General features: G+C 40.6%; 7 protein-coding genes across 7 annotated transcripts; all 7 read left to right on the top strand.

The window, feature by feature from the left end:
* The first annotated feature begins 458 nt into the window (after positions 1–458).
* LOC138597814 (protocadherin alpha-8-like) lies at positions 459–3008 on the top strand. Its single transcript, XM_069669335.1, has 2 exons — positions 459–2816; positions 2988–3008. The coding sequence occupies exons 1-2, from the start codon at positions 459–461 to the stop codon at positions 3006–3008; spliced, it is 2379 nt and encodes a 792-aa protein (XP_069525436.1).
* A 1144-nt stretch (positions 3009–4152) lies between these two features.
* On the top strand, positions 4153–9742 carry LOC138597813 (uncharacterized). Its single transcript, XM_069669333.1, has 3 exons — positions 4153–6507; positions 7224–7245; positions 7371–9742. The coding sequence occupies exons 1-3, from the start codon at positions 4153–4155 to the stop codon at positions 9740–9742; spliced, it is 4749 nt and encodes a 1582-aa protein (XP_069525434.1).
* Positions 9743–10716: 974 nt separating this feature from the next.
* Positions 10717–13083, top strand: LOC138597812 (protocadherin alpha-8-like). The gene has a single exon (XM_069669332.1). The coding sequence runs from the start codon at positions 10717–10719 to the stop codon at positions 13081–13083; it is 2367 nt and encodes a 788-aa protein (XP_069525433.1).
* A 1020-nt stretch (positions 13084–14103) lies between these two features.
* Positions 14104–16461, top strand: LOC138597811 (protocadherin alpha-8-like). The gene has a single exon (XM_069669331.1). The coding sequence runs from the start codon at positions 14104–14106 to the stop codon at positions 16459–16461; it is 2358 nt and encodes a 785-aa protein (XP_069525432.1).
* A 1288-nt stretch (positions 16462–17749) lies between these two features.
* LOC138597809 (protocadherin alpha-8-like) lies at positions 17750–20164 on the top strand. Its single transcript, XM_069669330.1, has one exon. The coding sequence runs from the start codon at positions 17762–17764 to the stop codon at positions 20162–20164; it is 2403 nt and encodes an 800-aa protein (XP_069525431.1). The 5' UTR covers positions 17750–17761.
* Positions 20165–20880: 716 nt separating this feature from the next.
* LOC138597808 (protocadherin alpha-3-like) lies at positions 20881–23250 on the top strand. Its single transcript, XM_069669329.1, has one exon. The coding sequence runs from the start codon at positions 20881–20883 to the stop codon at positions 23248–23250; it is 2370 nt and encodes a 789-aa protein (XP_069525430.1).
* A 974-nt stretch (positions 23251–24224) lies between these two features.
* LOC138597807 (protocadherin alpha-8-like) lies at positions 24225–27204 on the top strand. Its single transcript, XM_069669328.1, has 2 exons — positions 24225–26570; positions 27196–27204. The coding sequence occupies exons 1-2, from the start codon at positions 24225–24227 to the stop codon at positions 27202–27204; spliced, it is 2355 nt and encodes a 784-aa protein (XP_069525429.1).
* The last annotated feature ends 31 nt before the right edge of the window (positions 27205–27235 follow it).

Raw genomic sequence — 27235 nt, 5'->3', positions numbered from 1 at the left:
CACGGTCTGTTTTATAACTACATACAGCAGTAAAGAGAAACTCGCTGCCTGGAATGGTAGAAAACATACATAATTCAAACAAAATCTGTGTTCTGGTTAAAAAATGGTCACTAAAAGTATATATTATTTGTCGTCAAGGAGCTAAAATTTGCAAACAAACTTGAATTGAGATTTATATCACCTTTGCTTTCAAAATAGTTCATGATGTTCGCAGTCCACAAGGTGTCAGTGCCATATCAGCATGAGTTGGTGTGTGAAAACGTTGGCCCTGCCCCTTCCAGAGAGGATTTGTTCAGCTTGACAGAGAAGAGAGAGTCCCTTCGACAGAAACGAGTGTTGCCGTTGTTACATTAGGACAAAGATATAGGAGATGTTTCAACTTGATATTTTGTGACATAGGAAGTTTCCCTTTTCGTACGGACCCGCGAGTGGATATCATACTAATCAAAAGCCAAACGATGGGAGTCGGAGGACAAAGGCGAGGAATACAATCGTGGTGGCTAGCCCTCCGTTTTTCTGTGATGCTCAGCTGCGTGGAGCGGCTTTCAGCTCAGATAAAATACTCAGTTCCAGAGGAAGTGAAATTAGGATCCGTTGTTGGAAATGTCGCCAAGGATCTAGGATTGGACATCAGTTCGCTGGAGGAGCGAAGGTTTCGCATTGTTTCGGGAAGTAAAGATGCTCAGTTTGAAGTCAATCAGAACAATGGGGTCTTACATGTGCATAAGAGCATCGATCGAGAGGAGCTCTGCGAAAATATTTCTCCGTGTTTGTTGAACCTAAAAATGGTAGCTGAGAATCCAATGGAAATACATTATGTGGGAATTGAAATCATAGATGTAAATGATAATTCACCAAGCTTCAAAGAGGAAGAAAAAATACTAGACATTTCTGAGTCCACTCCTACTGGCAGACGTTTCCAGTTACCAACTGCGCACGATCCAGATGTTGTGATCAACACAGTTCGTGTGTACAAATTAAGCCAAAATGAGTATTTTAGCATTCAAATTCGAGAGAGAGGAGAGGATAAGATACCCTTCCTGGTTCTGCAAAAATCTCTGGATCGGGAAAAGGACAGTGAGCACAAACTTGTATTGACTGCAATTGACGGTGGGAATCCACCGAGATCAGGGACTCTTAATGTCACAGTCATTGTTCTCGATTCAAATGATAACAATCCTACTTTCAGCCAGGAAGTTTATTCAGTAACAATAGTTGAAAATGTAGATGCAGATACAAGTGTTACTACGGTACAGGCAACTGATGCAGATGACGGTGCAAATGGAGAAATTGAATATTTATTTGGTGGTCAACTTGACCGGAAGATATATGACATGTTCAGTTTAGATAAAGACACAGGTGAAATTCGAGTGAAGGGAGAAATCGACTTTGAAAAGGTTGACGTTTTTAAATTAGATGTTCACGCAACTGACAAAGGGCAGCCTCCTATGAGCACTGACTGCAGGGTGATCATCAAAGTAGTCGATATAAACGACAACAAACCACAAATAGAGGTGACATCTTTATCAAACATGGTATCTGAAGGCTCGAAACCTGGCACTGTGGTTTCTCTTATCAGTATCACAGACCAGGACGCCGGTTTAAACGGTAAAGTAATATGTAGTCTTTCAGAAAATGTGCCATTTGATTTAAAACCATCATTTCAGGAAAATATGTATTCGTTAATATTGAAACAGCATTTGGATCGAGAATCAGTTTCACATTATGACATCACAATAACAGCTACGGACTGTGGTCAGCCTCCTCTTTCAACATCCAAAACCCTCAGTATTGATGTATCAGACGTCAATGACAACGCGCCAAAATTTGTTCAGAACCCTATAGAACTTTATCTGGTAGAAAATAACGTACCTGGAAACCCAATATTTTCTGTTACTGCTTCAGATAAGGACTTGAATGAAAATGCTGCTTTAACTTATCATATAGTCAGAGAGGAAGGTAGTCAACTCAAAACTGCAGCATTCTTAAATATTAATTCAGATAATGGACAAATATCTGCGCTGAAAAGTTTCGACTTTGAAACAGTGAAAACGTTCCACTTCCAAGTTGTCGCCACAGATTCTGGAACTCCGTCACTAAGCAGCAACGTCACAGTGAACGTGTTCATTCTGGATCAGAACGACAACGCTCCAGTCATCCTGTATCCAGTCAGCTCCAACGGTTCTGCTGAAGGTGTGGAGGAGATTCCCCGCAATGTGAACGCAGGACACTTGGTGACTAAAGTCAGAGCCTATGACGCTGATATAGGATATAACGGCTGGTTACTGTTTTCACTGCAGGAAGTGACTGAGCACAGTCTCTTAACTTTGGACCGCTATACAGGACAGATCAGAACACTTCGCTCATTCACAGAGACAGACGAGGCTGAGCATAAACTGGTCATACTGGTCAAAGACAATGGGAACGTGTCCCTCTCAGCAACAGCTACTGTCATTGTCAAAGTTGTGGAGCCCAAAGAGGCTTTTGCTGCTTCTGATGTTAAAAGTGCAACAAAGGATGATGAGGAGAATCATGTGACTTTTTATCTCATGATAACTTTGGGCTCAGTTTCAGCACTTTTTCTCATCAGTATCATCGTGCTGATTGCAATGCAGTGCTCCAAATCCACAGACTATACTTCCAAATATCTACAAGAGACTAATTATGACGGGACACTGTGTCACAGCATCCAGTACAGATCTGGAGACAAACGCTACATGTTAGTGGGACCCAGAATGAGTATAGGATCTACTATAGTCCCGGGCAGCCACGCTAATACACTAGTGCTCCCTGACAGGAGGAGACCGTCTGGAGAGGTAAGACATGTTTTGACATTAATTGAAAATATTTTCATACACTCAAAATAATTTATTGCGGGTTACATTAGGACATTTCCTCCCAATATATGTATGTACGGGAAAAATAAAATGTTCGAGCTCTTTTATTGTATTAATGTTTTTTTATTATTATGCCTCTCTTGAAATTAGAAAATCTTTTCAGGGGACTAACATGACACCATATTTCGCTGCGCTATGTAGGGTTTTAATCCTAGCCTTCTCCTGTGCTGAAGTAGAGCGTGTTGGTCACAATGGTGTGATTTCCAAGTGGAGATTTAATTTTGGGTTCGTTTTTGACTTTTATAACAAGCAATACTTTCCGCCTTCTCTACGGGAAATGCTTTACCAAAGTAATGGAATGTATGGTAGCGCTGTCCGTGGTGCTGATAGTAACGCTTGGTCATATTGTGGTGTGGTTTATAGTAAAACTTTATTCAGGGACGTCATCAAACACTTAACTGTACTGACACTAAGCTGTCATGTACGGTGAAAGATATATATGCAGACAGGATGTTCACTGTAAAGATTACAAAGACTATACTTCCAAATATCTACAAGAGACTAATTATGACGGGACACTGTGTCACAGCATCCAGTACAGATCTGGAGACAAACGCTACATGTTAGTTTTTTTTTTCTTTAATCAAGAATGAGACTTTACTACGTATATGGAGATACTTTGGCAGTTGTTTTAGGAAGTTGTATCTCTAAACGTTCACAAGCCTCTAATCAATAACCAACTTGGATGAATGAAGTTGCTTGTGTTTCTGATGAGTTATGGGAGCAGTTTGCATGGGCTAAATAAACACTGAGCTACATTTGATTGAAAAAAACTTCATTCTGTAGTCACCGAAACACATTCGTTATTCATATTCAAAGAGAAGAAAACAACCCAACAATTCATACTTTGAGAATATTATTAAAATAAAACAAGATAGAATATTTCAACGATTTGTATTCTTTCAATAATCTATCCGTTTATTTTAATGATGTAGTAAGTGCTAAATTCGTTTCCGGAAGTTACTATGATTTGGACAAAAAATGTTTAGTATGTCCTTGAAAATATATAGTCTATTTCGTTTCTTTTACGACCACCGAGTGTCACTGTAACATTGGGAAACGACATAAGACGTTGACCCTCCCCTCACAAAGCTTTTGTTTCATATCTACAGCGGGGCAATCATTTGAATCAAGCAAGCCAGCCGATGTATTCATGCTGTGTGTTTTGTAAAAATGCGATTCTCAATGGGTTGGATATATATCTTTCTGCCGCAGTAAGAGCCTTTCTTCTGTTTTTTTGAGTTGAAATACAATGATGGGGACCAACAGACAACGTGGAACGAGGGACTACTATTCGTTTGCGTTTCGTTTGTCTCTACTGCTGTTTTACGGAAATCAGGCTTCTGCTCAGATACGGTACTCTGTTCCAGAGGAGGTGAAAGAAGGCACTGTGGTTGGAAATGTTGGAAAGGATCTTGGCCTTGAAATTTCATCTTTAACTGACCGACGGTTCCGTGTTGTGTCTGGATTTAAGGAGACGTTTTTTGAGGTAAACCAGAACAATGGGGCTCTCTATGTCCATAGGAAAATAGACAGAGAGGAGCTCTGTCATGGGAGTGGTGCGTGTCTAATGGAACTAAAAATCCTTGTCGAAAGTCCTTTAGAAATGCACCATATTGTTGTAGAAATCACTGATGTGAATGATCACTCACCCAGTTTTCCCGAAAAAGAACAGACATTTGAAATAGGCGAACAAACATTACCAGGGAGGCGATTTCAACTGCACACTGCTCGTGATCCCGATGCTGGAATCAACTCTATTCGTACATACACTTTGACGTCAAATGAACATTTTGAAGTAGATATCCGCCAAAGCGATGAGGATAAAATACCATTTTTAGTGCTGAAGAAGTCTTTAGACAGAGAACAAAAGGACAAACACACGCTGCTGGTTACAGCAGTTGATGGAGGTAAACCTCCAAGATCAGGAACACTAAATATAACTATCATTGTTCTTGACAGTAATGATAATCGTCCAATGTTTAGTCGGGATACTTATCAAATTGAAATACAGGAAAACGTCCCAGTCGGTACCTCAATATTTATAATGAATGCAACAGATTCCGATGAAGGCACCAATAGTAAAATTGAATACAGCCTTGGAAAAACTCTAAAGAAAAAAGTCTATGACATTTTTGAATTGGATAAATTAACTGGAGAGATCAAGGTTAAAGGAGGATTGGATTATGAAGAGAACGACGTTTATAAACTCGATGTTGAGGCATCCGATAAAGGAACACCTCCACTAGCAGGTGAGTGTAGAGTCATCATTAAGGTAAAAGATGTCAACGATAATCCACCAGAAATAGAAATCACATCACTGTCAAACACAGTGTCTGAAGATTCAAAAATTGGCACAGTTATTTCACTACTTAGTGTGACGGACAAAGACTCAGGTGTGAATGGAAAAATTATTTCAAGCATAACATCAGACGTGCCTTTCGAATTGAAACCTTCCTATAAGGAGAACATTTATTCAGTTGTCACAAAGGAAGTTTTGGATCGAGAGCAGGTGTCACATTATGAAATAATAATTAAAGCTACAGATTGTGGTGAACCTCCCTTATCGACTTTTAAGACTCTCAACATTCAGATATCAGATGTAAATGACAACAGACCACATTTCTCCCAAAACCCATTACAGTTTTATCTGACAGAAAATAATGTTGCTGGTGCGTCAATATTCTCTGTAAGAGCAACGGACAATGATATAAATGACAATGCAGCTATTTCATATCATATTGTGAGAGAAGGAAGTCAAAATGACGTCATGTCTTTCCTAAATGTAAACTCTGAAAACGGACACATCACCGCGCTGAAAAGTTTCGACTTTGAAACAGTGAAAACGTTCCAGTTCCAAGTTGTCGCCACAGATTCTGGAACTCCGTCACTAAGCAGCAACGTCACAGTGAACGTGTTCATTCTGGATCAGAACGACAACGCTCCAGTCATCCTGTATCCAGTCAGCTCCAACGGTTCTGCTGAAGGTGTGGAGGAGATTCCCCGCAATGTGAACGCAGGACACTTGGTGACTAAAGTCAGAGCCTATGACGCTGATATAGGATATAACGGCTGGTTACTGTTTTCACTGCAGGAAGTGACTGAGCACAGTCTCTTTACTTTGGACCGCTATACAGGACAGATCCGAACACTTCGCTCATTCACAGAGACAGACGAGGCTGAGCATAAACTGGTCATACTGGTCAAAGACAATGGGAACGTGTCCCTCTCAGCAACAGCTACTGTCATTGTCAGAGTTGTGGAGCCCAAAGAGGCTTTTGCTGCTTCTGATGTTAAAAGTGCAACAAAGGATGATGAGGAGAATAATGTGACTTTTTATCTCATGATAACTTTGGGCTCAGTTTCAGCACTTTTTCTCATCAGTATCATCGTGCTGATTGCAATGCAGTGCTCCAAAACCACAGACTATACTTCCAAATATCTACAAGAGACTAATTATGACGGGACACTGTGTCACAGCATCCAGTACAGATCTGGAGACAAACGCTACATGTTAGTGGGACCCAGAATGAGTATAGGATCTACTATAGTCCCGGGCAGCCACGCTAATACACTAGTGCTCCCTGACAGGAGGAGGCCATCTGGAGAGGTAAGACATACTTATGATCTAATAGCGAACGAATCACTTTCTTATAGTAACATATTTTCTATTACATAAACTTTGTGTAAAATGAATGAGGTGCATTAAAAAATATTTGCTATTTGTATAACAGTTGGATTGATTTCACTTGGTTTTGGTCAAAATCTTGGCAATGTTAAATGTTTTCCCTCCCTTGAAACTTATTAGTGTTCTGGCTTTTTAGTGCAGCATTGTTACCAGAATTACATAATTTAAACTGTTGGAAATGATTCTAAAGTGTGTTCGTGAAATGTTGGTCACGTTGTGGTGATTTGGGTTTAATTTCACAAGCTGGAAGAGATATTCTTATTATTATTATGTTAACGAGAATTCGAGAGGGACTTAGTTCAGTTCAGCTACTTTATCAACACGGAGGGTTGACGCTGTCCGTGGTGCTGAACACATGTCCCAAGTTTTAAGGTTCTTATAAATTACAAACTGGTTGTTTCATTAGCTGTTTGCATCCTAGAAATCGTTTCGCCTTATTGTATTGAGACCGGCGTGAATACTTCAAATGTTTATGACTTTACAGTTTCTGTTTCGTAACATTGTTCTATATTCTCTGTCTCCTTTAAACTACTAAAGCTTGGACATGGCCGCTGGGTGTCAGTGTTAAGCAGTGTTTCAGGGGGTTGCTGAGGCGTGAGTGAAAGCAGACTCTGCCCCTTTCACAGTGTGATTTTCAGCTCGACCACAAAGAATGCCATGGTTTCCTATTTGGATCTCTGCGTTTCCTCTGCGAACTTGTTTTTCTGAAATTTAATCTGAGAAAAACTGGAGGTTTTGTTTTTGGAACACATTTGTGGATGTTCTTTCAAATGATTACGCCACAGGAGACAAAGGACAACGAGGAAGAATGACGTATCGGTCGCGTCCCCTGCTTTTCTCTCTGCTGCTTTGCTTTGCTGAGCTGATTTTAGCTCAAATAAAATACTCGACTCCAGAGGAGGTTAAACTGGGAACTATCATTGGAAATGTGGCCAAGGATTTGGGCCTTGAAGTCAGTACCTTGACAAACCGGCGTTTTCGTATTGTGTCCGGAGCTCAGGACGCGCTATTCGAGGTAAACCCGAACAATGGGGTTTTGTTTGTTCATAAGAATCTCGACCGAGAACAGCTGTGCGATAAAGATGCTGCTTGTTTAAAAGATCTGAAAATCGTGGTTGAAAATCCACTTGAGATCCATTATGTCACGGTGGAAATAACGGATGCTAATGACCATGAACCGACTTTTGTAGAGAAAGAAAAGGTTATAGAAATAGCAGAGAGTACTTTGCCAGGAGCTCGATTTCAACTACCAGGCGCCCGTGATCCAGATGTTGGAATAAATTCCGTCCAGCGCTACAAGCTTAGTCAGAACGATCATTTTAATCTAGAAATTCGAGACAGGGGAGAGGATAAAATCCCTTTTTTAGTGTTGCAGAGGCAGTTGGACAGAGAGCAAAAAACAAACCATAGCTTGATTTTAACCGCTGTAGATGGAGGCACGCCGCTAAAGTCAGCTAGTCTAAATCTAACAATAAAGGTTCTCGATAACAATGATAACAGACCTACTTTTACAAAAGAGGTTTATTCTGTTACATTGAAAGAAAACGTTGCTTTAGATAAGGTTGTTATAAAAGTCAAAGCGACTGATCTCGACGAGGGAACTAATGGGGATGTCGAGTACGCCTTTGGAGGCGACATTAATTCAAAGACGCTGGAGCTATTTAGTCTAGACACAAACACAGGCGAAATTCGAGTTAAAGGACACATTGACTATGAGACAGCTGATGTGTTTAAGTTAGACGTACAAGCCTCTGACCGAGGTCAACCTCCGATGACAACGGACTGTAGAGTTATAATAAAGATCCAAGATATTAATGACAACATACCAGAAATCGAAGTGACATCCATATCAAACATGGTCCCAGAGGACTCAAAACACGGGACAGTGATCTCTCTCATTAGTATTACAGACAATGATTCTGGCTTGAATGGCAAAGTCAAATGCGCCCTGACTGGGGATGTACCATTTGAATTAAAACCGTCATTTAAAGAAAACATGTATTCACTGGTGACGAAAGAAACATTGGACAGGGAAGCTGTGTCACACTATGACATTTCAATAACAGCTACCGACTATGGTGAGCCTCCACTCTCTTCACTTAAAACTTTGAGTATTCAGGTTTCTGATGTGAACGATAACATCCCAGAGTTCCCACACAGTCCGCTGGAATTATATTTGACGGAAAACAACGCTCCTGGTGCATCAATATTTTCTGTGAGTGCATTTGATAAAGACTTAAACGACAATGCTGCAGTGTCCTATCGTATAATTAGAGGGGGAGGGGGTCATAGTGACATGGCATCTTTTCTGAATATAAACTCTGAAAACGGACACATCACCGCGCTGAAAAGTTTCGACTTTGAAACAGTGAAAACGTTCCACTTCCAAGTTGTCGCCACAGATTCTGGAACTCCGTCACTAAGCAGCAACGTCACAGTGAACGTGTTCATTCTGGATCAGAACGACAACGCTCCAGTCATCCTGTATCCAGTCAGCTCCAACGGTTCTGCTGAAGGTGTGGAGGAGATTCCCCGCAATGTGAACGCAGGACACTTGGTGACTAAAGTCAGAGCCTATGACGCTGATATAGGATATAACGGCTGGTTACTGTTTTCACTGCAGGAAGTGACTGAGCACAGTCTCTTTACTTTGGACCGCTATACAGGACAGATCCGAACACTTCGCTCATTCACAGAGACAGACGAGGCTGAGCATAAACTGGTCATACTGGTCAAAGACAATGGGAACGTGTCCCTCTCAGCAACAGTTACTGTCATTGTCAAAGTTGTGGAGCCCAAAGAGGCTTTTGCTGCTTCTGATGTTAAAAGTGCAACAAAGGATGATGAGGAGAATAATGTGACTTTTTATCTCATGATAACTTTGGGCTCAGTTTCAGCACTTTTTCTCATCAGTATCATCGTGCTGATTGCAATGCAGTGCTCCAAATCCACAGACTATACTTCCAAATATCTACAAGAGACTAATTATGACGGGACACTGTGTCACAGCATCCAGTACAGATCTGGAGACAAACGCTACATGTTAGTGGGACCCAGAATGAGTATAGGATCTACTATAGTCCCGGGCAGCCACGCCAATACACTAGTGCTCCCTGACAGGAGGAGGCCATCTGGAGAGGTAAGAGCTGGGAAATAATGTGATAACGTCTTTATATGTATTTTGGTGTCATACGTTTATGTTCAATTACAATATTTCAGTCAGCTTTATAAAGCTCTGATTTCACAGAACACCATTGAACAGTCAAAAACAAACTCGTCTATGTTACAAGTCGGTTCAAGTCTGACTACTTATATTTGGATCCAGACTGGTTACTTTGATGTTATTTGGAGATGCTTTATATTTCATTTGGTGGATGTATTGATGCAAATCAGTGTACCAGTTGGCGTATCTTTAAGCTTTGCTGTAGGCCTATAAGCATTATACCTAAAAACAACAACAACAAACTATATTGGCGCCGCGTTTCTTTGATATTTCTATGTGCAACAACATCATAAAACACAAATTCTGTGTAATTTTTAACGTTGCAGGTGTTTCCGTTCATTTGTATGACCATACTTGGCATGAGGCTGGACTGTTTTTGTTAAGTACAAGACGGGCAAAGTGCCTGATGTAGAACGCTATCCGTGGTGCTGAAATTTACTTGCCTTTTGGATTTATGTAGAACATAGCCCAAATAGCCCTTTTTTTCCCCTATAGCATTTTGATCAACTTCCACCTATGGCCACTTCAATATCATCTAAAGACATTTTACATATTGTGTTTGCCACAAAAAGTGAACAGCTTCATCAGGTGATTGAAAGCAAAAAATCGTAATGGTCTACAAAAGTGATACATTGGATATATTTAATATAAAAAAGTGTAATACATCCTTGTACTTAGTGACCTCTGGGTGTCAGTATTACATTGGGAAACAACATGAAACGTGGTCCCTCCCCTCACAAAGCTTTTGTTCGCCCCCTGAAAAGGCAGAGGAGACATTTGTGTCGAGCTCGCGAACTGATGGAATCACGTAGAGGTACTGTGTTTTTAAAATTGCTACAGACAATGTGTTTGTCATAGACATTTATTGAAAGAGAGGGCTTCTGTGTTTTACGCGTTGTTGGATAACGATGGAGATCGGAAAAGAATCTCGTAAAAGGGTCTGCTCCTGGTTTGCCCTACGTTTGGTTCTACTGTTGTTTGTCGGAAAACGGGCTTTGGGAGAAGTACGATATTCCATACCAGAGGAGGTGAAAGAAGGAACTGTTGTCGGAAATGTTGCAAAGGATCTTGTACTTGACATCTCATCTTTGTTTGACCGACGGTTCCGTGTTGTGTCTGAATCTAAGGATGCTTTTTTTGAGGTAAACCAGAACAATGGTGTTCTACATGTCCATAAGAAAATCGACAGAGAGGAGCTGTGTGAAGTCAGCGGTGCCTGCCTAATAGAGCTAAAAGTCATAGTTGAAAACCCGTTGGAAATACACTACGTAGTAGTGGAAATTACTGACGTAAACGATCATTCTCCCAGCTTTCCCGAAAAAGAACAGATATTTAAAATAGGAGAACAAACATTACCAGGTAAGCGGTTTCAACTGCACACTGCTCGTGATCCTGATGCTGGAATTAACTCTATTCGTACATACACTCTGACTTCAAATGAACATTTTGAAGTAGACATCCGTCAGAGCGATGAGGATAAAATACCATTTTTAGTGTTGAAGAAGTCTTTAGACAGAGAACAAAAGGACAAACACACGCTGCTGGTTACAGCAGTTGATGGAGGTAAACCTCAAAGATCAGGATCACTTAATATAACTATTATTGTTCTTGACAGTAATGATAATCGTCCAGTGTTTAGCAAGGATATTTATCAACTTGAAATAAAGGAAAACGTTCCAATTGGTACTTCAGTGATTAGAATAAACGCAACTGATACCGATGAAGGCACTAATGGGCTAATAGAATACAGTCTTGGCAAAACTCTGAAGAAAAAAGTCTATGACATTTTTGAATTGAACAAATTAACCGGGGAAATTAAAGTTAAAGGAGTTGTGGACTTTGAGGAAAACGACGTTTATAAACTCGATGTTGAGGCATCCGATAAAGGAACACCTCCTCTGACTGGTGAGTGCAGAGTCATCATTAAGGTAAAAGACGTCAACGATAATCCACCAGAAATAGAAATCACATCACTGTCAAACACAGTGTCTGAAGATTCAAAACCTGGAACAATTATTTCTCTTATCACAGTGAAAGATAAAGACTCAGGTGTGAATGGAAAAATTATATCAAGCATAACATCAGACGTGCCTTTTGAGTTAAAGCCCTCTTATAAGGAAAATACCTATTCGGTCGTTACGAAGGATCTTTTGGATCGAGAGCAGGTGTCACAATATGAAATAACAATAAAAGCCACAGATTGCGGTGAACCTCCCTTGTCGACTTTTAAGACTCTCAACATTCAGATATCAGATGTAAATGACAACAGACCACATTTCTCCAAAAACCCATTACAGTTTTATCTGACAGAAAATAATGTTGCTGGTGCGTCAATATTCTCTGTAAGGGCAACGGACAATGATGTTAATGACAATGCAGCTATTTCATATCACATTGTGAGAGAAGGAAGTCAAAATGACGTCATGTCTTTCCTAAATGTAAACTCTGAAAACGGACACATCACCGCGCTGAAAAGTTTCGACTTTGAAACAGTGAAAACGTTCCACTTCCAAGTTGTCGCCACAGATTCTGGAACTCCGTCACTAAGCAGCAACGTCACAGTGAACGTGTTCATTCTGGATCAGAACGACAACGCTCCAGTCATCCTGTATCCAGTCAGCTCCAACGGTTCTGCTGAAGGTGTGGAGGAGATTCCCCGCAATGTGAACGCAGGACACTTGGTGACTAAAGTCAGAGCCTATGACGCTGATATAGGATATAACGGCTGGTTACTGTTTTCACTGCAGGAAGTGACTGAGCACAGTCTCTTTACTTTGGACCGCTATACAGGACAGATCAGAACACTTCGCTCATTCACAGAGACAGACGAGGCTGAGCATAAACTGGTCATACTGGTCAAAGACAATGGGAACGTGTCCCTCTCAGCAACAGCTACTGTCATTGTCAAAGTCGTGGAGCCCAAAGAGGCTTTTGCTGCTTCTGATGTTAAAAGTGCAACAAAGGATGATGAGGAGAATAATGTGACTTTTTATCTCATGATAACTTTGGGCTCAGTTTCAGCACTTTTTCTCATCAGTATTATCGTGCTGATTGCAATGCAGTGCTCCAAATCCACAGACTATACTTCCAAATATCTACAAGAGACTAATTACGACGGGACACTGTGTCACAGCATCCAGTACAGATCTGGAGACAAACGTTACATGTTAGTGGGACCCAGGATGAGTATAGGATCTACTATAGTCCCGGGCAGCCATGCTAATACACTAGTGCTCCCTGACAGGAGGAGGCCGTCTGGAGAGGTAAGACTTTAAGAAAAGTTTTTTTTCAATATATTTGCTAGCATTCCATTCTCTTTCTTTTTGCCATTCTAGATTCTTGTCGTGTATCATCTCACGTATCATAAAACATGCTTGCATATAGAGGGAAAGATGTGGAAAATTAAATAGTCAGCAGGAAATTGATGGATTTCAGTAAGGTGATGTTCGGCTTTTTTCTTTTTGTGTCTTTTGTTCTACATACACGTTTTTGATGAAGAGGAAAATATTTTACATACATATTATATCACATTATTTTCAAAGAGCACAGTCTCTGTCCTTGACTGTCCCTGCTGTCCATGGTGCTGAAATGAAAAGTCTGTACTTATGAACATGTAAGTTTTGTACAGGTGTGTCTAAGAAAATTCCAACTGTTAACTAATAACTGAAAAGTTTGAAGATTTAAAGTGTTTCTATTAAGTTGAATGAGCATTATTACGTACTTAGGTCGTGGAAAAACTACACTACTTTTGTCATTAGAACGAAAGACTGCTCGACAAATGTTGACCGCTGTCCATGGTGTTGAAACACATGAACGCGCCATACGTATAGAAGAAGAACTTTTTTTATATATATATAACCAGTTGATGAGCCTCTTGTGTGGTGAATGCCAGAAGCAAAGTGGACAGAAAGACAGATGGAGGGAGAGGGCTTAAAGAATTTCAAAAAAGCTCAACTTCTGCTGGATTTTCAAGGAATGTTTTACTTCGGGTTTTGCGCTGTTTTCACTTCTCTATGAACATTTTAATACAAACACGAAGTAAGTAGTATAGTTTGTGCTCAGTAATTACCTCTGGGTGTCACTATAACATCGGTAAACCAAAGACGACTTGGTCCCTCCCCTTTCAAGGCTTTTGTCTCCTGCTGAACAGAGCAAAGAGGGTGTCTGAATCGTGCGCACCAGTCGATGAAATCCCTCTTTCCGTTTCAGAAATATGCGGCATGAATAGGGTTGGACATTAAACAACTGTGTGTGAAAGTAGCTGCCGCTGTGGATATACGTGCTCTTGGATAACGATGGGGACCGATATGAAAACGCGAACAATGGGCGGCTGCCGCTTTGCTTTATATTTTTCTGTACTGCTGCTGGTTGGGAAACAGGCTTCGGCTCAGATACGGTACTCTATTCCAGAGGAGCTTAAAGAGGGAACTGTTGTTGGGAATGTTGCAAAGGATCTTGGTCTTGACATCACCTCTTTGATTGATCGACGCTTCCGTGTTGTGTCTGGAAGTAAGGATGAAATATTTGAAGTCAACCAGAATAATGGGGCATTGTACGTCCACAGGCATATTGACAGGGAGGAGCTCTGCCAGGGCAGCGGCGCATGTCTCATGGAGCTTAAAATCCTTGTTGAAAACCCGTTGGAAATACACTATGTAATCGTAGAAATTACTGATGTAAATGACCACGCTCCGAGTTTTCCCGAAAAGGAACAGACATTTGAAATACCTGAACACTCATTACCAGGGAACCGATTTAAACTGCACACTGCTCGCGATCCCGATGCTGGAATTAACTCTATTCGTACATACACTTTGACGTCTAATGAACATTTTGAAGTGAATATCCGTCAAAGTGATGCGGGTAAAATACCATTTTTAGTGCTGAAGAAGTCTTTAGACAGAGAACAAAAGGACAAACACACGCTGCTGGTTACAGCAGTTGATGGAGGTAAACCTCAAAGATCAGGAACATTAAATGTTTCCATTATTGTTCTTGATATTAATGATAACCGTCCAATGTTTAGTCAGGAGATTTACCAAATTGAAATACAAGAAAACGTTGCAGTGAGCACTTCAGTGTTTCAAATGAATGCAACAGATCCCGATGAAGGCACTAATGGAGAAGTTGAATACAGCCTTGGAAAAACCTTAAGACGGAAAGTGTATGACATTTTTGAATTGGATAAATTAACAGGGGAGATAAGAATAAACGGTTTGGTGGACTTTGAAGAAAGCGACATGTATGAACTGGATGTTGAGGCTTCAGATAAAGGAACACCTCCACTGACGGGTGAGTGTAGAGTCATCATTAAGGTAAAAGACATAAACGACAATCCACCAGAAATAGAAGTAACATCACTGTCAAACACAGTGTCTGAAGATTCAAAGCCAGGAACAATTATTTCATTACTTAGTGTGACGGATAAAGACTCCGGTGTGAATGGAAAAATTATTTTAAACCTATTGACTGACGTACCTTTCGAGTTAAAACCTTCATATAAGGAGAACACTTATTCAGTTGTCACAAAGGAAGTTTTGGATCGAGAGCAGGTGTCACATTATGAAATAACAATTAAAGCCACAGATTGTGGTGAACCTCCCTTATCGACTTTTAAGACTCTCAACATTCAGATATCAGATGTAAATGACAACAGACCACATTTCTCCCAAAACCCATTACAGTTTTATCTGGTAGAAAATAATGTTGCTGGTGCAATATTTTTTTCTGTAAGCGCAACGGACAAAGATATGAATGACAATGCAGCTATTTCATATCATATTGATAGAGGCAATGATGTAACTTCTTTCCTAAATGTAAACTCTGAAAACGGACACATCACCGCGCTGAAAAGTTTCGACTTTGAAACAGTGAAAACGTTCCACTTCCAAGTTGTCGCCACAGATTCTGGAACTCCGTCACTAAGCAGCAACGTCACAGTGAACGTGTTCATTCTGGATCAGAACGACAACGCTCCAGTCATCCTGTATCCAGTCAGCTCCAACGGTTCTGCTGAAGGTGTGGAGGAGATTCCCCGCAATGTGAACGCAGGACACTTGGTGACTAAAGTCAGAGCCTATGACGCTGATATAGGATATAACGGCTGGCTACTGTTTTCACTGCAGGAATTGACTGAGCACAGTCTCTTTACTTTGGACCGCTATACAGGACAGATCAGAACACTTCGCTCATTCACAGAGACAGACGAGGCTGAGCATAAACTGGTCATACTGGTCAAAGACAATGGGAACGTGTCCCTCTCAGCAACAGCTACTGTCATAGTCAAAGTCGTGGAGCCCAAAGAGGCTTTTGCTGCTTCTGATGTTAAAAGTGCAACAAAGGATGATGAGGAGAATAATGTGACTTTTTATCTCATGATAACTTTGGGCTCAGTTTCAGCACTTTTTCTCATCAGTATCATCGTGCTGATTGCAATGCAGTGCTCCAAATCCACAGACTATACTTCCAAATATCTACAAGAGACTAATTATGACGGGACACTGTGTCACAGCATCCAGTACAGATCTGGAGACAAACGCTACATGTTAGTGGGACCCAGGATGAGTATAGGATCTACTATAGTCCCGGGCAGCCATGCTAATACACTAGTACTCCCTGACAGGAGGAGGCCATCTGGGGAGGTAAGACTTTAATATATAGATAGAGTGGTGTTTTGTATCAAGATTTGCTCGCACTTTTTGTGGTTTGAGTATCCGTGGTGTGGACTTTAACATGTTTAAACTAAGTTTAAAAATGTAGGGCAGACGCTATGTCATGTATTTCTGAAATTACACTCTGTAATTTACAGATGTTAGTTTGCCGGCTCATTGTAACGGAGGAATTACTTCTTCTGCTTGCTGGAGGTGCTGTTTGATGCAAATGTTTCTCCTTGGTCCTGTCATCCAAACACTTTCTTAGACACCCTTAAAACGCGCCTAGTCATTTTGAATACAAAATATGTTATTGTATGCTGTTAAGAAAGAAATTATCCGTCTCCCTCACTGAGGAAATAAAACAAATGGATGTCTTAGGCTCTTTTTGGCAACATGTGGGCAGAGAGTTTTGCCAACAACCATCAATAATTGTAACAAAATCATACACAATACTGCTTTGTGTTAGATGCAGTTAGTCATTTTCTTGGTCGTCACTGCACTCAAGGTATAGAAATAAACTAGGCAAATAATGACGAATAGGCTGCGGTACAGTTTAGAATTGCTATCCGTGGTGCTGAAATTCATTGTTCTTACTGTCTAGCAGCGTTATGGGCGAGGCTAAAAGAATTAATAACTGAGGAGAAAAATATTGAGGACAAGGCAGAAAAAGGGCAGAAAGTCTGGAATCGCTATCCATGGTGCTGAAACGCACTGCCTTGTTGCTTTCAAGCAAGCTGAAATCGAAGTTTCAGATAAACTCATAGTGTTTGGTTTGGTGTTAGTAATTTCATTTATATTGCGACTTTCAAGTTTTTACTTTTTAGATCTTTTCCGAGAATCATGTTTCGCGAATGCAAAGTCTTTTTTTTCGTGTGTAGCACAGAGAAAGAAAATAACATGGCCCCAAGAATGTCAGAACCCTGTCCACAGCATTACACGTCTTTGTTGTTTTTTCAGACCCTGCATTATCCCCACGTCAGTTGTGACATCTACAGGTTGACTTTCTGAGCAAAGCCTACCTTTGTATTATACACAAATTACTTTAAAAAATATATAATAATGGAATATGTTGTCCACTTGGTGTCACTGTTACATCATTAAGGCCATGGAGGATTTGGCCCCTCCCATTACAAACCTTTTGTTCTGTACCTCTCAGCAGAAACACGTTTGCTTTTAGCAAGCGATTCATATGAGGCTGTTTCGTGTGCGTTCCATACATAAGATGCTAAAAGGGCCGGATATACACGTCTGAATTGTTGCAAAAACAGGCTCCAGTGACTGTATCCGTTCCTGGATAACGATGGGGAGCGAAGGACGACCTCGCTCAAGTGACCGTTGTTGGTTTGCTTTTTATTTTGTCTTACTGCTGATGCTCGGTAAGCAGGCTCGTGCTGAATTGAGGTACTCTATTCCAGAGGAGATGAAAGAAGGAACCATTGTTGGAAATGTTGCAAAGGATCTTGGTTTGGACAAAACATCTTTGATTGACCGACGCTGTCGTGTTGTGGCTGGATCTAAGGACGCATATTTCGAGGTAAACCCGGACAATGGTGCCTTACAGATCCGTAAGAAAATCGACAGAGAGGAGCTGTGTCAGGGAAGTGGTGAATGCTTAATGGAGCTAAAAATCCTAGTTGAAAACCCGTTGGAAATACACTATGTAGTGGTAGAAATAACAGATGTAAACGATCACTCCCCCAGTTTTACTGAGAAGAACCAGCAATTCAAAATAGCAGAACATACATTTCCCGGAACACGATTCCAGTTACATGCGGCCCGTGATCCTGATGCTGGAATTAATTCCATTCGTACATACACATTATCGTCTAATGATCACTTTGAAATAGAAATAAGTCAAAGCGATGAGGACAGAATGCCATTTTTAGTTCTAAAGAAATCTTTAGACAGAGAACAAAAGAATGAACACTCGCTAATTGTAACAGCACTTGATGGAGGTAAACCTCAAAAATCAGGAACATTAAATGTTTCTATTATTGTTCTTGACAGTAATGATAACCGCCCGATGTTTAGTCAGGATACTTATCAAATAGAAATATATGAAAATGCACCTGTTGGTACTACTGTAACAAGAGTGAATGCAATAGATCCAGACGAAGGTATTAATGGGGAGATAGAGTACAGCCTCAGCAAAACACTAGCACGCAAAGTTTATGAGATATTTGAGTTGGATAGTTTAAGTGGACAAATTAAGTTGAAAGGAGCTTTGGATTTTGAGGAATCAGAGATTTATAAACTCGATGTCGAGGCGTCGGACAGAGGGACACCTCCATTAATAGGGAGGTGTCGAGTCATTATAAAGATAAAAGACGTCAACGATAATCCACCAGAAATAGAAATCACATCACTGTCAAACACAGTGTCTGAAAATTCAAAACCTGGAACAATTATTTCACTACTTAGTGTGACGGATGAAGACTCCGGTGTGAATGGAAAAATTATTTCAAGCATAAATAACAACGTACCTTTTGAGTTAAAACCGTCTTATAAAGAGAACACTTACTCAGTTGTCACAAAGGATCTTTTGGATCGAGAGCAGGTGTCACATTATGAAATAACAATTAAAGCCACAGATTGTGGTGAACCTCCCTTATCGACTTTTAAAACTCTCAACATTCAGATATCTGATGTAAATGACAACAGACCACATTTCTCCCAAAACCCATTACAGTTTTATCTGACAGAAAATAATGTTGCTGGTGCGTCAATATTCTCTGTAAGCGCAGCGGACAATGATGTTAATGACAATGCAGCTATTTCATATCATATTGATAGAGGCAATGATGTAACTTCTTTCCTAAATGTAAACTCTGAAAACGGACACATCACCGCGCTGAAAAGTTTCGACTTTGAAACAGTGAAAACGTTCCAGTTCCAAGTTGTCGCCACAGATTCTGGGACTCCGTCACTAAGCAGCAACGTCACAGTGAACGTGTTCATTCTGGATCAGAACGACAACGCTCCAGTCATCCTGTATCCAGTCAGCTCCAACGGTTCTGCTGAAGGTGTGGAGGAGATTCCCCGCAATGTGAACGCAGGACACTTGGTGACTAAAGTCAGAGCCTATGACGCTGATATAGGATATAACGGCTGGTTACTGTTTTCACTGCAGGAAGTGACTGAGCACAGTCTCTTTACTTTGGACCGCTATACAGGACAGATCAGAACACTTCGCTCGTTCACAGAGACAGACGAGGCTGAGCATAAACTGGTCATACTGGTCAAAGACAATGGGAACGTGTCCCTCTCAGCAACAGCTACTGTCATTGTCAAAGTTGTGGAGCCCAAAGAGGCTTTCGCTGCTTCTGATGTTAAAAGTGCAACAAAGGATGATGAGGAGAATGATGTGACTTTTTATCTCATGATAACTTTGGGCTCAGTTTCAGCACTTTTTCTCATCAGTATCATCGTGCTGATTGCAATGCAGTGCTCCAAATCCACAGACTATACTTCCAAATATCTACAAGAGACTAATTATGACGGGACACTGTGTCACAGCATCCAGTACAGATCTGGAGACAAACGCTACATGTTAGTGGGACCCAGAATGAGTATAGGATCTACTATAGTCCCGGGCAGCCACGCCAATACACTGGTGCTCCCTGACAGGAGGAGACCGTCTGGAGAGGTAAGACATGTTGAAATATTTCTTTTCAGGCTGCTGAGCAATATTCCATCTAATTGAACATTGTTTCAAAAATGTGAATTTCATGAATATTTTACTTCCACCCTTGAAACCAGATGTCGTTTCTAGCTTAGCTATCAGACACTTCACTATAAGGTACACAAATATTACTAAAGAAAGATTAAGGGATATTTCATTGATCCTTATGTGCACTTCCTGACCAATTCCGAATAGAGGACTTTATATTAGATGAGGATGAGTAAAGAGAACAGACTGGGCGATATTTCGCCAGAGAAGCGTTATTAATGATTAGTTTAAGTATCAGTAAATCGGAACAACAACAACTTCCATGAGTCAATCTTTAATATTTATGAATTAGACACTGAGTGGCACAGAGTAGTAATTGTGTATTAATTACACATTACTTCATCAGCACTCCAAAGTCAGGTAATGCATCATACTGAGTAACTGGTTCCACAATTATATAGTTGAGGAGTAGAAACAAATCTGTCTGCGTGACAGAAACGCATGGTGGCACTAAACAACCAGAAATACGCACCACATCGTTTCACCATACAAAGATCTGCGAGACCACCTCTGAAGCATTCAGGAGGGCAGACCGTTATCCTCCGAACGGGATTTTATTTTAAGGATTTCCTTGTCCACACGAACCGAGCGCATTGTAAGACGTAGCTTTGTTTTTCTTCAGTTGATGGATATGTAAACAGTCTGCAGATTTCTTGGTATTTGCTGGATTTATTCATTGATAGTAGACAATGGAACGAAGCGGGCAGGACTCCTCGCCACAATGGAGGAAATGGGTCGCTTTCTTGTTGGCTTTCAGTCTGATTGTCGGCAAAGCATCTGGACAGATACGATATTCTATATCGGAGGAGATCAAAGAAGGGACTGCTGTTGGAAATATAGCAAAGGATCTGGGAATAGACCCCAATATATTAAAAGCGAGGGGATTTCGTATTGTGTCCAGCTCCGCGGAACCCCTTTTCCAGGTAAATCAAATTGATGGGATTTTATATGTAAACCGTAACATTGACCGAGAGGAAATATGCCAGCGGACCAGTGTGTGTTTGGTAAACCTTAAAAGCGTGCTTGAGAACCCACTGGAGATCCATTATGTTGCCGTGGAAGTGTTAGACGTGAATGACCATGCGCCGTCTTTCCCGGAGAACAACAAAAGGCTGGAGATTTCAGAGTCCACTTTACCGGGAACCAGATTTCAGTTGCATGCTGCCCTCGATCCAGATGGTGGTACGAATTCCGTTCAACAGTATAAACTAAGTGCAAATAACAATTTTCGGCTAGAGGTGAAAGAACGCGGCAAGGATGGCAAAGTGCCCATCTTACAGATACAAAGCCCGTTAGACAGAGAGGCCTCTAGCAGCCATAGACTGCTGCTTACGGCCCTGGATGGAGGTAAACCTCCTAAAACAGGGACCATGGAGATACTAATAGATGTTTTAGATGTGAATGATAACGCACCTGTTTTTACCAAAGATGTATATACTGCAGATATTAATGAGAATTCACCCATTGGAACAATAGTCTTAAGAGTGAATGCCACAGACAGAGACGACAGTTTAAATGGAGATGTGAGTTATTCTTTTGGCAATGTAAACAATAAGGTGCGCGAACTGTTTGACATCGACCCGATCACAGGTGAGATAAGCGTAAAAGGACAGATAGACTTCGAAGTGGATGATAGCTATGAGATAGATATCCAGGCATCTGACAGCGGTGCTGTTCCTCTTCGAACGGAAAAGGGCGTTACTGTTAATATTAAAGACATAAATGACAATGCACCTGTGATTGAGGTAACGTCACTATCTAACACAATTTCAGAGGATTCCAGACCAGGAACCACAGTAGCACTTATCAGCATCACTGATTTGGACTCTGGAGTGAACGGAAAAGTCATCAGCTTTGTAAAAGACGATGTTCCTTTCACATTAACGCCTTCAATACAGGACAACATGTACGCTGTCGTGACAAAGTCACAGCTTGACAGGGAAAATAAATCGATTTATGATGTAACAGTAGTTGCGAAAGATGCTGGTGAGCCAGCCCTAACATCTGAAAAGACGTTAAGAGTTGTTGTATCTGACATAAACGATAACAGACCAGAGTTTTCAATGAGCCGATATAATTTTTATGTAACTGAGAATAACCCTGCAGGCGTGTCGGTATTTTCTTTAACCGCGTCTGATCTTGACGAGGGAGATAATGCGCTTGTTGCCTATCATATTCCCAGAGAACCAGGCTATGAACATACAGTGGCATCATTTCTTAACATTAACTCTGAAAGTGGAGATATTTTGGCGCTGAAAAGTTTCGACTTTGAAACAGTGAAAACGTTCCACTTCCAAGTTGTCGCCACAGATTCTGGAACTCCGTCACTAAGCAGCAACGTCACAGTGAACGTGTTCATTCTGGATCAGAACGACAACGCTCCAGTCATCCTGTATCCAATCAGCTCCAACGGTTCTGCTGAAGGTGTGGAGGAGATTCCCCGCAATGTGAACGCAGGACACTTGGTGACTAAAGTCAGAGCCTATGACGCTGATATAGGATATAACGGCTGGTTACTGTTTTCACTGCAGGAAGTGACTGAGCACAGTCTCTTTACTTTGGACCGCTATACAGGACAGATCAGAACACTTCGCTCATTCACAGAGACGGACGAGGCTGAGCATAAACTGGTCATACTGGTCAAAGACAATGGGAACGTGTCCCTCTCAGCAACAGCTACTGTCATTGTCAAAGTCGTGGAGCCCAAAGAGGCTTTTGCTGCTTCTGATGTTAAAAGTGCAACAAAGGATGATGAGGAGAATAATGTGACTTTTTATCTCATGATAACTTTGGGCTCAGTTTCAGCACTTTTTCTCATCAGTATCATCGTGCTGATTGCAATGCAGTGCTCCAAATCCACAGACTATACTTCCAAATATCTACAAGAGACTAATTATGACGGGACACTGTGTCACAGCATCCAGTACAGATCTGGAGACAAACGTTACATGTTAGTGGGACCCAGAATGAGTATAGGATCTACAATAGTCCCGGGCAGCCACGCCAATACACTAGTGCTCCCTGACAGGAGGAGGCCGTCTGGAGAGGTAAGCGCTTGAAAATGAATTAATAACGTCTTCATATGTATCTTGTTCTGTCATTGGTTCTTGCTTAACTATATAGTTTCGATTGTCAGCCTTATAAAGCACCAAATAATCACAGAAAATCTACAAACAAACCCGTCTGTTTCACAAAGTCTGGTGGTTATTACTTGAATCTGTATTGGTTTGTAAGATTTTATTGGACATGCTAAATGTTTTAATAGAAAAAACAATAATGCAAGTTATTGTGCAAGATTTTTTAGCTATGCTGAATACGTAAAATGCCTAAATTATACATACTTTATTGTGGCCGAGTCTGTGATAGTTCTAAAAACTTTAGTCAAAATCATCAAAACAACAATTTGAAAAAGTAAACATTAATGGCATTTCCTTTGATTTGGATGACTACTGGGCATGCAGCTGGACTTCTTGCGTTTAGAGGAAAACGAGCGAATCTCCTGGTCATGATCTCTATCCATGGTCCTGAAACGCAGTTGCTTCGTTGGTTTATAGAGAACACAGCCCAAAATAAGACTTTGTTTAAAGAAAAAAAGAAAGCCCATTAACTGGAGTATCTTCACAACTTCCACCAGTAGGCACGTTCCACATTCTGAAGATAGTCTATACATTTCGTGTTTGCCACACAAAGTGAACACCTTAATCAGGTGAATCGATGCAGAAATCTAAAAGGTAGCCTACCAAAGGGCTCCATTGGTTATATGTATTTTTAAAACAGGGGTTTATATAGCCTTGTACTTCATCATTGACCTCTGGGTGTCAGTATTACATTGGGGGAAAAATGAAACGTTGTCCCTCCCCTCACAAAGCTTTTGTTCAACCGATGAAATAAGCAAAGAAGACATTTGAATCGAGCTCGCGAACAGATAGAATCAGGTTGTGCTATTTGTACATTTGCTACACAATGTGTTTAATATAACCTACACATTCATTGAAAGACAGGCTTCTGTGTTTTTACGTGTTGTTGGATAACGATGGAGATCGGAAAACAACCTGGTAGAAATGTCTGCTCCTGGTTTGCTCTACGTTTGGTTCTACTGTTGTTTGTCGGAAAACGGGCTTTGGGAGAAGTACGATATTCCATACCAGAGGAGGTGAAAGAAGGAACTGTTGTCGGAAATGTTGCAAAGGATCTTGGACTTGACATCTCATCTTTGTTTGACCGACGGTTCCGTGTTGTGTCTGAATCTAAGGATGCTTTTTTTGAGGTAAACCAGAACAATGGTGCTCTGCATGTCCAGAAGAAAATCGACAGAGAGGAGCTGTGTGAAGGCAGCGCTGCCTGCCTAATAGAGCTAAAAGTCATAGTTGAAAACCCTTTGGAAATACACTACGTAGTAGTGGAAATTACTGACGTAAACGATCATCCTCCTAGTTTTCTCGAAAAAGAACAGAGATTTGAAATATTTGAACAAACATTACCAGGGAGGCGATTTCAACTGCACACTGCGCGTGATCCCGATGCTGGAATTAACTCTATTCGTACATACACTCTGACGTCAAATGAACATTTTGAAGTAGACATCCGCCAAAGCGATGAGGATAAAATACCATTTTTAGTGCTGAAGAAGTCTTTAGACAGAGAACAAAAGGACAAACACACGCTGCTGGTTACAGCAGTTGATGGAGGCAAACCTCCAAGATCTGGAATATTAAATGTTTCCATTATTGTTCTTGACAGCAATGATAATCGTCCAATGTTCAGTAAAGAGATTTATCAAATTGAAATACAAGAAAATGTTCCAATTGGTACTTCAATATTAAGAATAAATGCAACTGATCCCGATGAAGGCACTAATGGGCTAATAGAATACAGCCTTGGAAAAACTCTAAAGAAAAAAATCTATGACATTTTTGAATTGGACAAATTAACTGGAGAGATTAAAGTTAAAGGATTTGTGGACTTTGAAGAAAACGACGTTTATAAACTCGATGTTGAGGCATCCGATAAAGGAACACCTCCTCTGACTGGTGAGTGCAGAGTCATCATTAAGGTAAAAGACGTCAACGATAATCCACCAGAGATAGAAATCACATCACTGTCAAACACAGTGTCTGAAGATTCAAAGCCTGGAACAATTATTTCTCTTATCACAGTGAAAGATAAAGACTCAGGTGTGAATGGGAAAATTATATCAAGTATAACATCAGACGTGCCTTTTGAGTTAAAGCCCTCCTATAAGGAAAATATATATTCAGTTGTCACGAAGGAGTTTTTGGATCGAGAGCAGGTGTCACACTATACAATAACAATAGTCGCCACCGACTGTGGTGAACCTTTCTTGTCCAGCTTCAAAACTCTCAACATTCAGATATCAGACGTCAATGACAATAGGCCAAAATTCTCCCAAAACCCATTACAGTTTTATCTGACAGAAAATAATGTTGCTGGTGCGTCAATTTTCTCTGTAAGCGCAACGGACAATGATGTTAATGACAATGCAGCTATTTCATATCATATTGACAGAGTGAATGATGTAACTTCTTTCCTAAATATAAACTCTGAAAACGGACACATCACCGCGCTAAAAAGTTTCGACTTTGAAACAGTGAAAACGTTCCGGTTCCAAGTTGTCGCCACAGATTCTGGAACTCCGTCGCTTAGCAGCAACGTCACAGTGAATGTGTTCATTCTGGATCAGAACGACAACGCTCCAGTCATCCTGTATCCAGTCAGCTCCAACGGTTCTGCTGAAGGTGTGGAGGAGATTCCCCGCAATGTGAACGCAGGACACTTGGTGACTAAAGTCAGAGCCTATGACGCTGATATAGGATATAACGGCTGGTTACTGTTTTCACTGCAGGAAGTGACTGAGCACAGTCTCTTTACTTTGGATCGCTATACAGGACAGATCAGAACACTTCGCTCATTCACAGAGACAGACGAGGCTGAGCATAAACTGGTCATACTGGTCAAAGACAATGGGAACGTGTCCCTCTCAGCAACAGCTACTGTCATTGTCAAAGTTGTGGAGCCCAAAGAGGCTTTTGCTGCTTCTGATGTTAAAAGTGCAACAAAGGATGATGAGGAGAATAATGTGACTTTTTATCTCATGATAACTTTAGGCTCAGTTTCAGCACTTTTTCTCATCAGCATCATCGTGCTGATTGCAATGCAATGCTCGGAATCCACAGACTATACTTCCAAATATCTACAAGAGGCTAATTATGACGGGACACTGTGTCACAGCATCCAGTACAGATCTGGAGACAAACGCTACATGTTAGTGGGACCCAGGATGAGTATAGGATCTACTATAGTCCCGGGCAGCCACGCTAATACACTAGTGCTCCCTGACAGGAGGAGGCCATCTGGAGAGGTAAGACGTTAATATTCACCAAGGCTGAGATACTGTATGTGTTACACTATTTTTGGTGTGAGGGTTTGTGGTGTCTTATTTAAAGTTTCTAAAGAAGATCGAGGAATGTTTGAGACAGACGATTAACTCTGTTTCAAAAAGCACAAATTTAAATGTGCTTTATTACTATAAAGTTCGTTATTATATCCAATAACAGAAATATTTTGGATAAGACAAAACAATTTGCAACTGGTCTGTTTTGAAATACTGTCCATGGTGCTGAAGTGAAGTGAGTCACAGATATCGTGCACACTGAAAGCAAAGCTAAACATAAATTCATAGTAACAGATTTAGTATTAGTAATTCGAGTTTTAGAGCAACTTTGCAGTGTAAACTTTGTAGACATTTCCTGAGAATAATACCAAAGCTGGTTAAAAGAAAATTTTAAAAAAAACTTTGAGGTGTTATTTATTAAGATTCGTGTTGAGGGTTGTTTTTGAGCTATTTATAGTTTTTCCATATGTGGAAGAGAAAACATTATATGGTATGTAGAATTCAAGGCCCCTGTCACTGGTATTACCCCTTTGTGAAATTTTATTTTTTCACAATGTATTTATTTCTCTTCTGTTGTAACATCTCTGTTTAGATTTTCTGAGCGAAATATAGACCTTATTTTATTGTCATTA

The sequence above is a fragment of the Semicossyphus pulcher genome, unplaced genomic scaffold, assembly GCF_022749685.1.
Source record: "Semicossyphus pulcher isolate SPU_LCO1_2020_fin unplaced genomic scaffold, fSemPul1.0.p SCAF_2, whole genome shotgun sequence".
NCBI classification, from domain to species: domain Eukaryota; kingdom Metazoa; phylum Chordata; class Actinopteri; order Labriformes; family Labridae; genus Semicossyphus; species Semicossyphus pulcher.
Note: the sequence above shows the minus strand (reverse complement) of the source record. Positions and strands in the feature narration are given on the sequence as shown.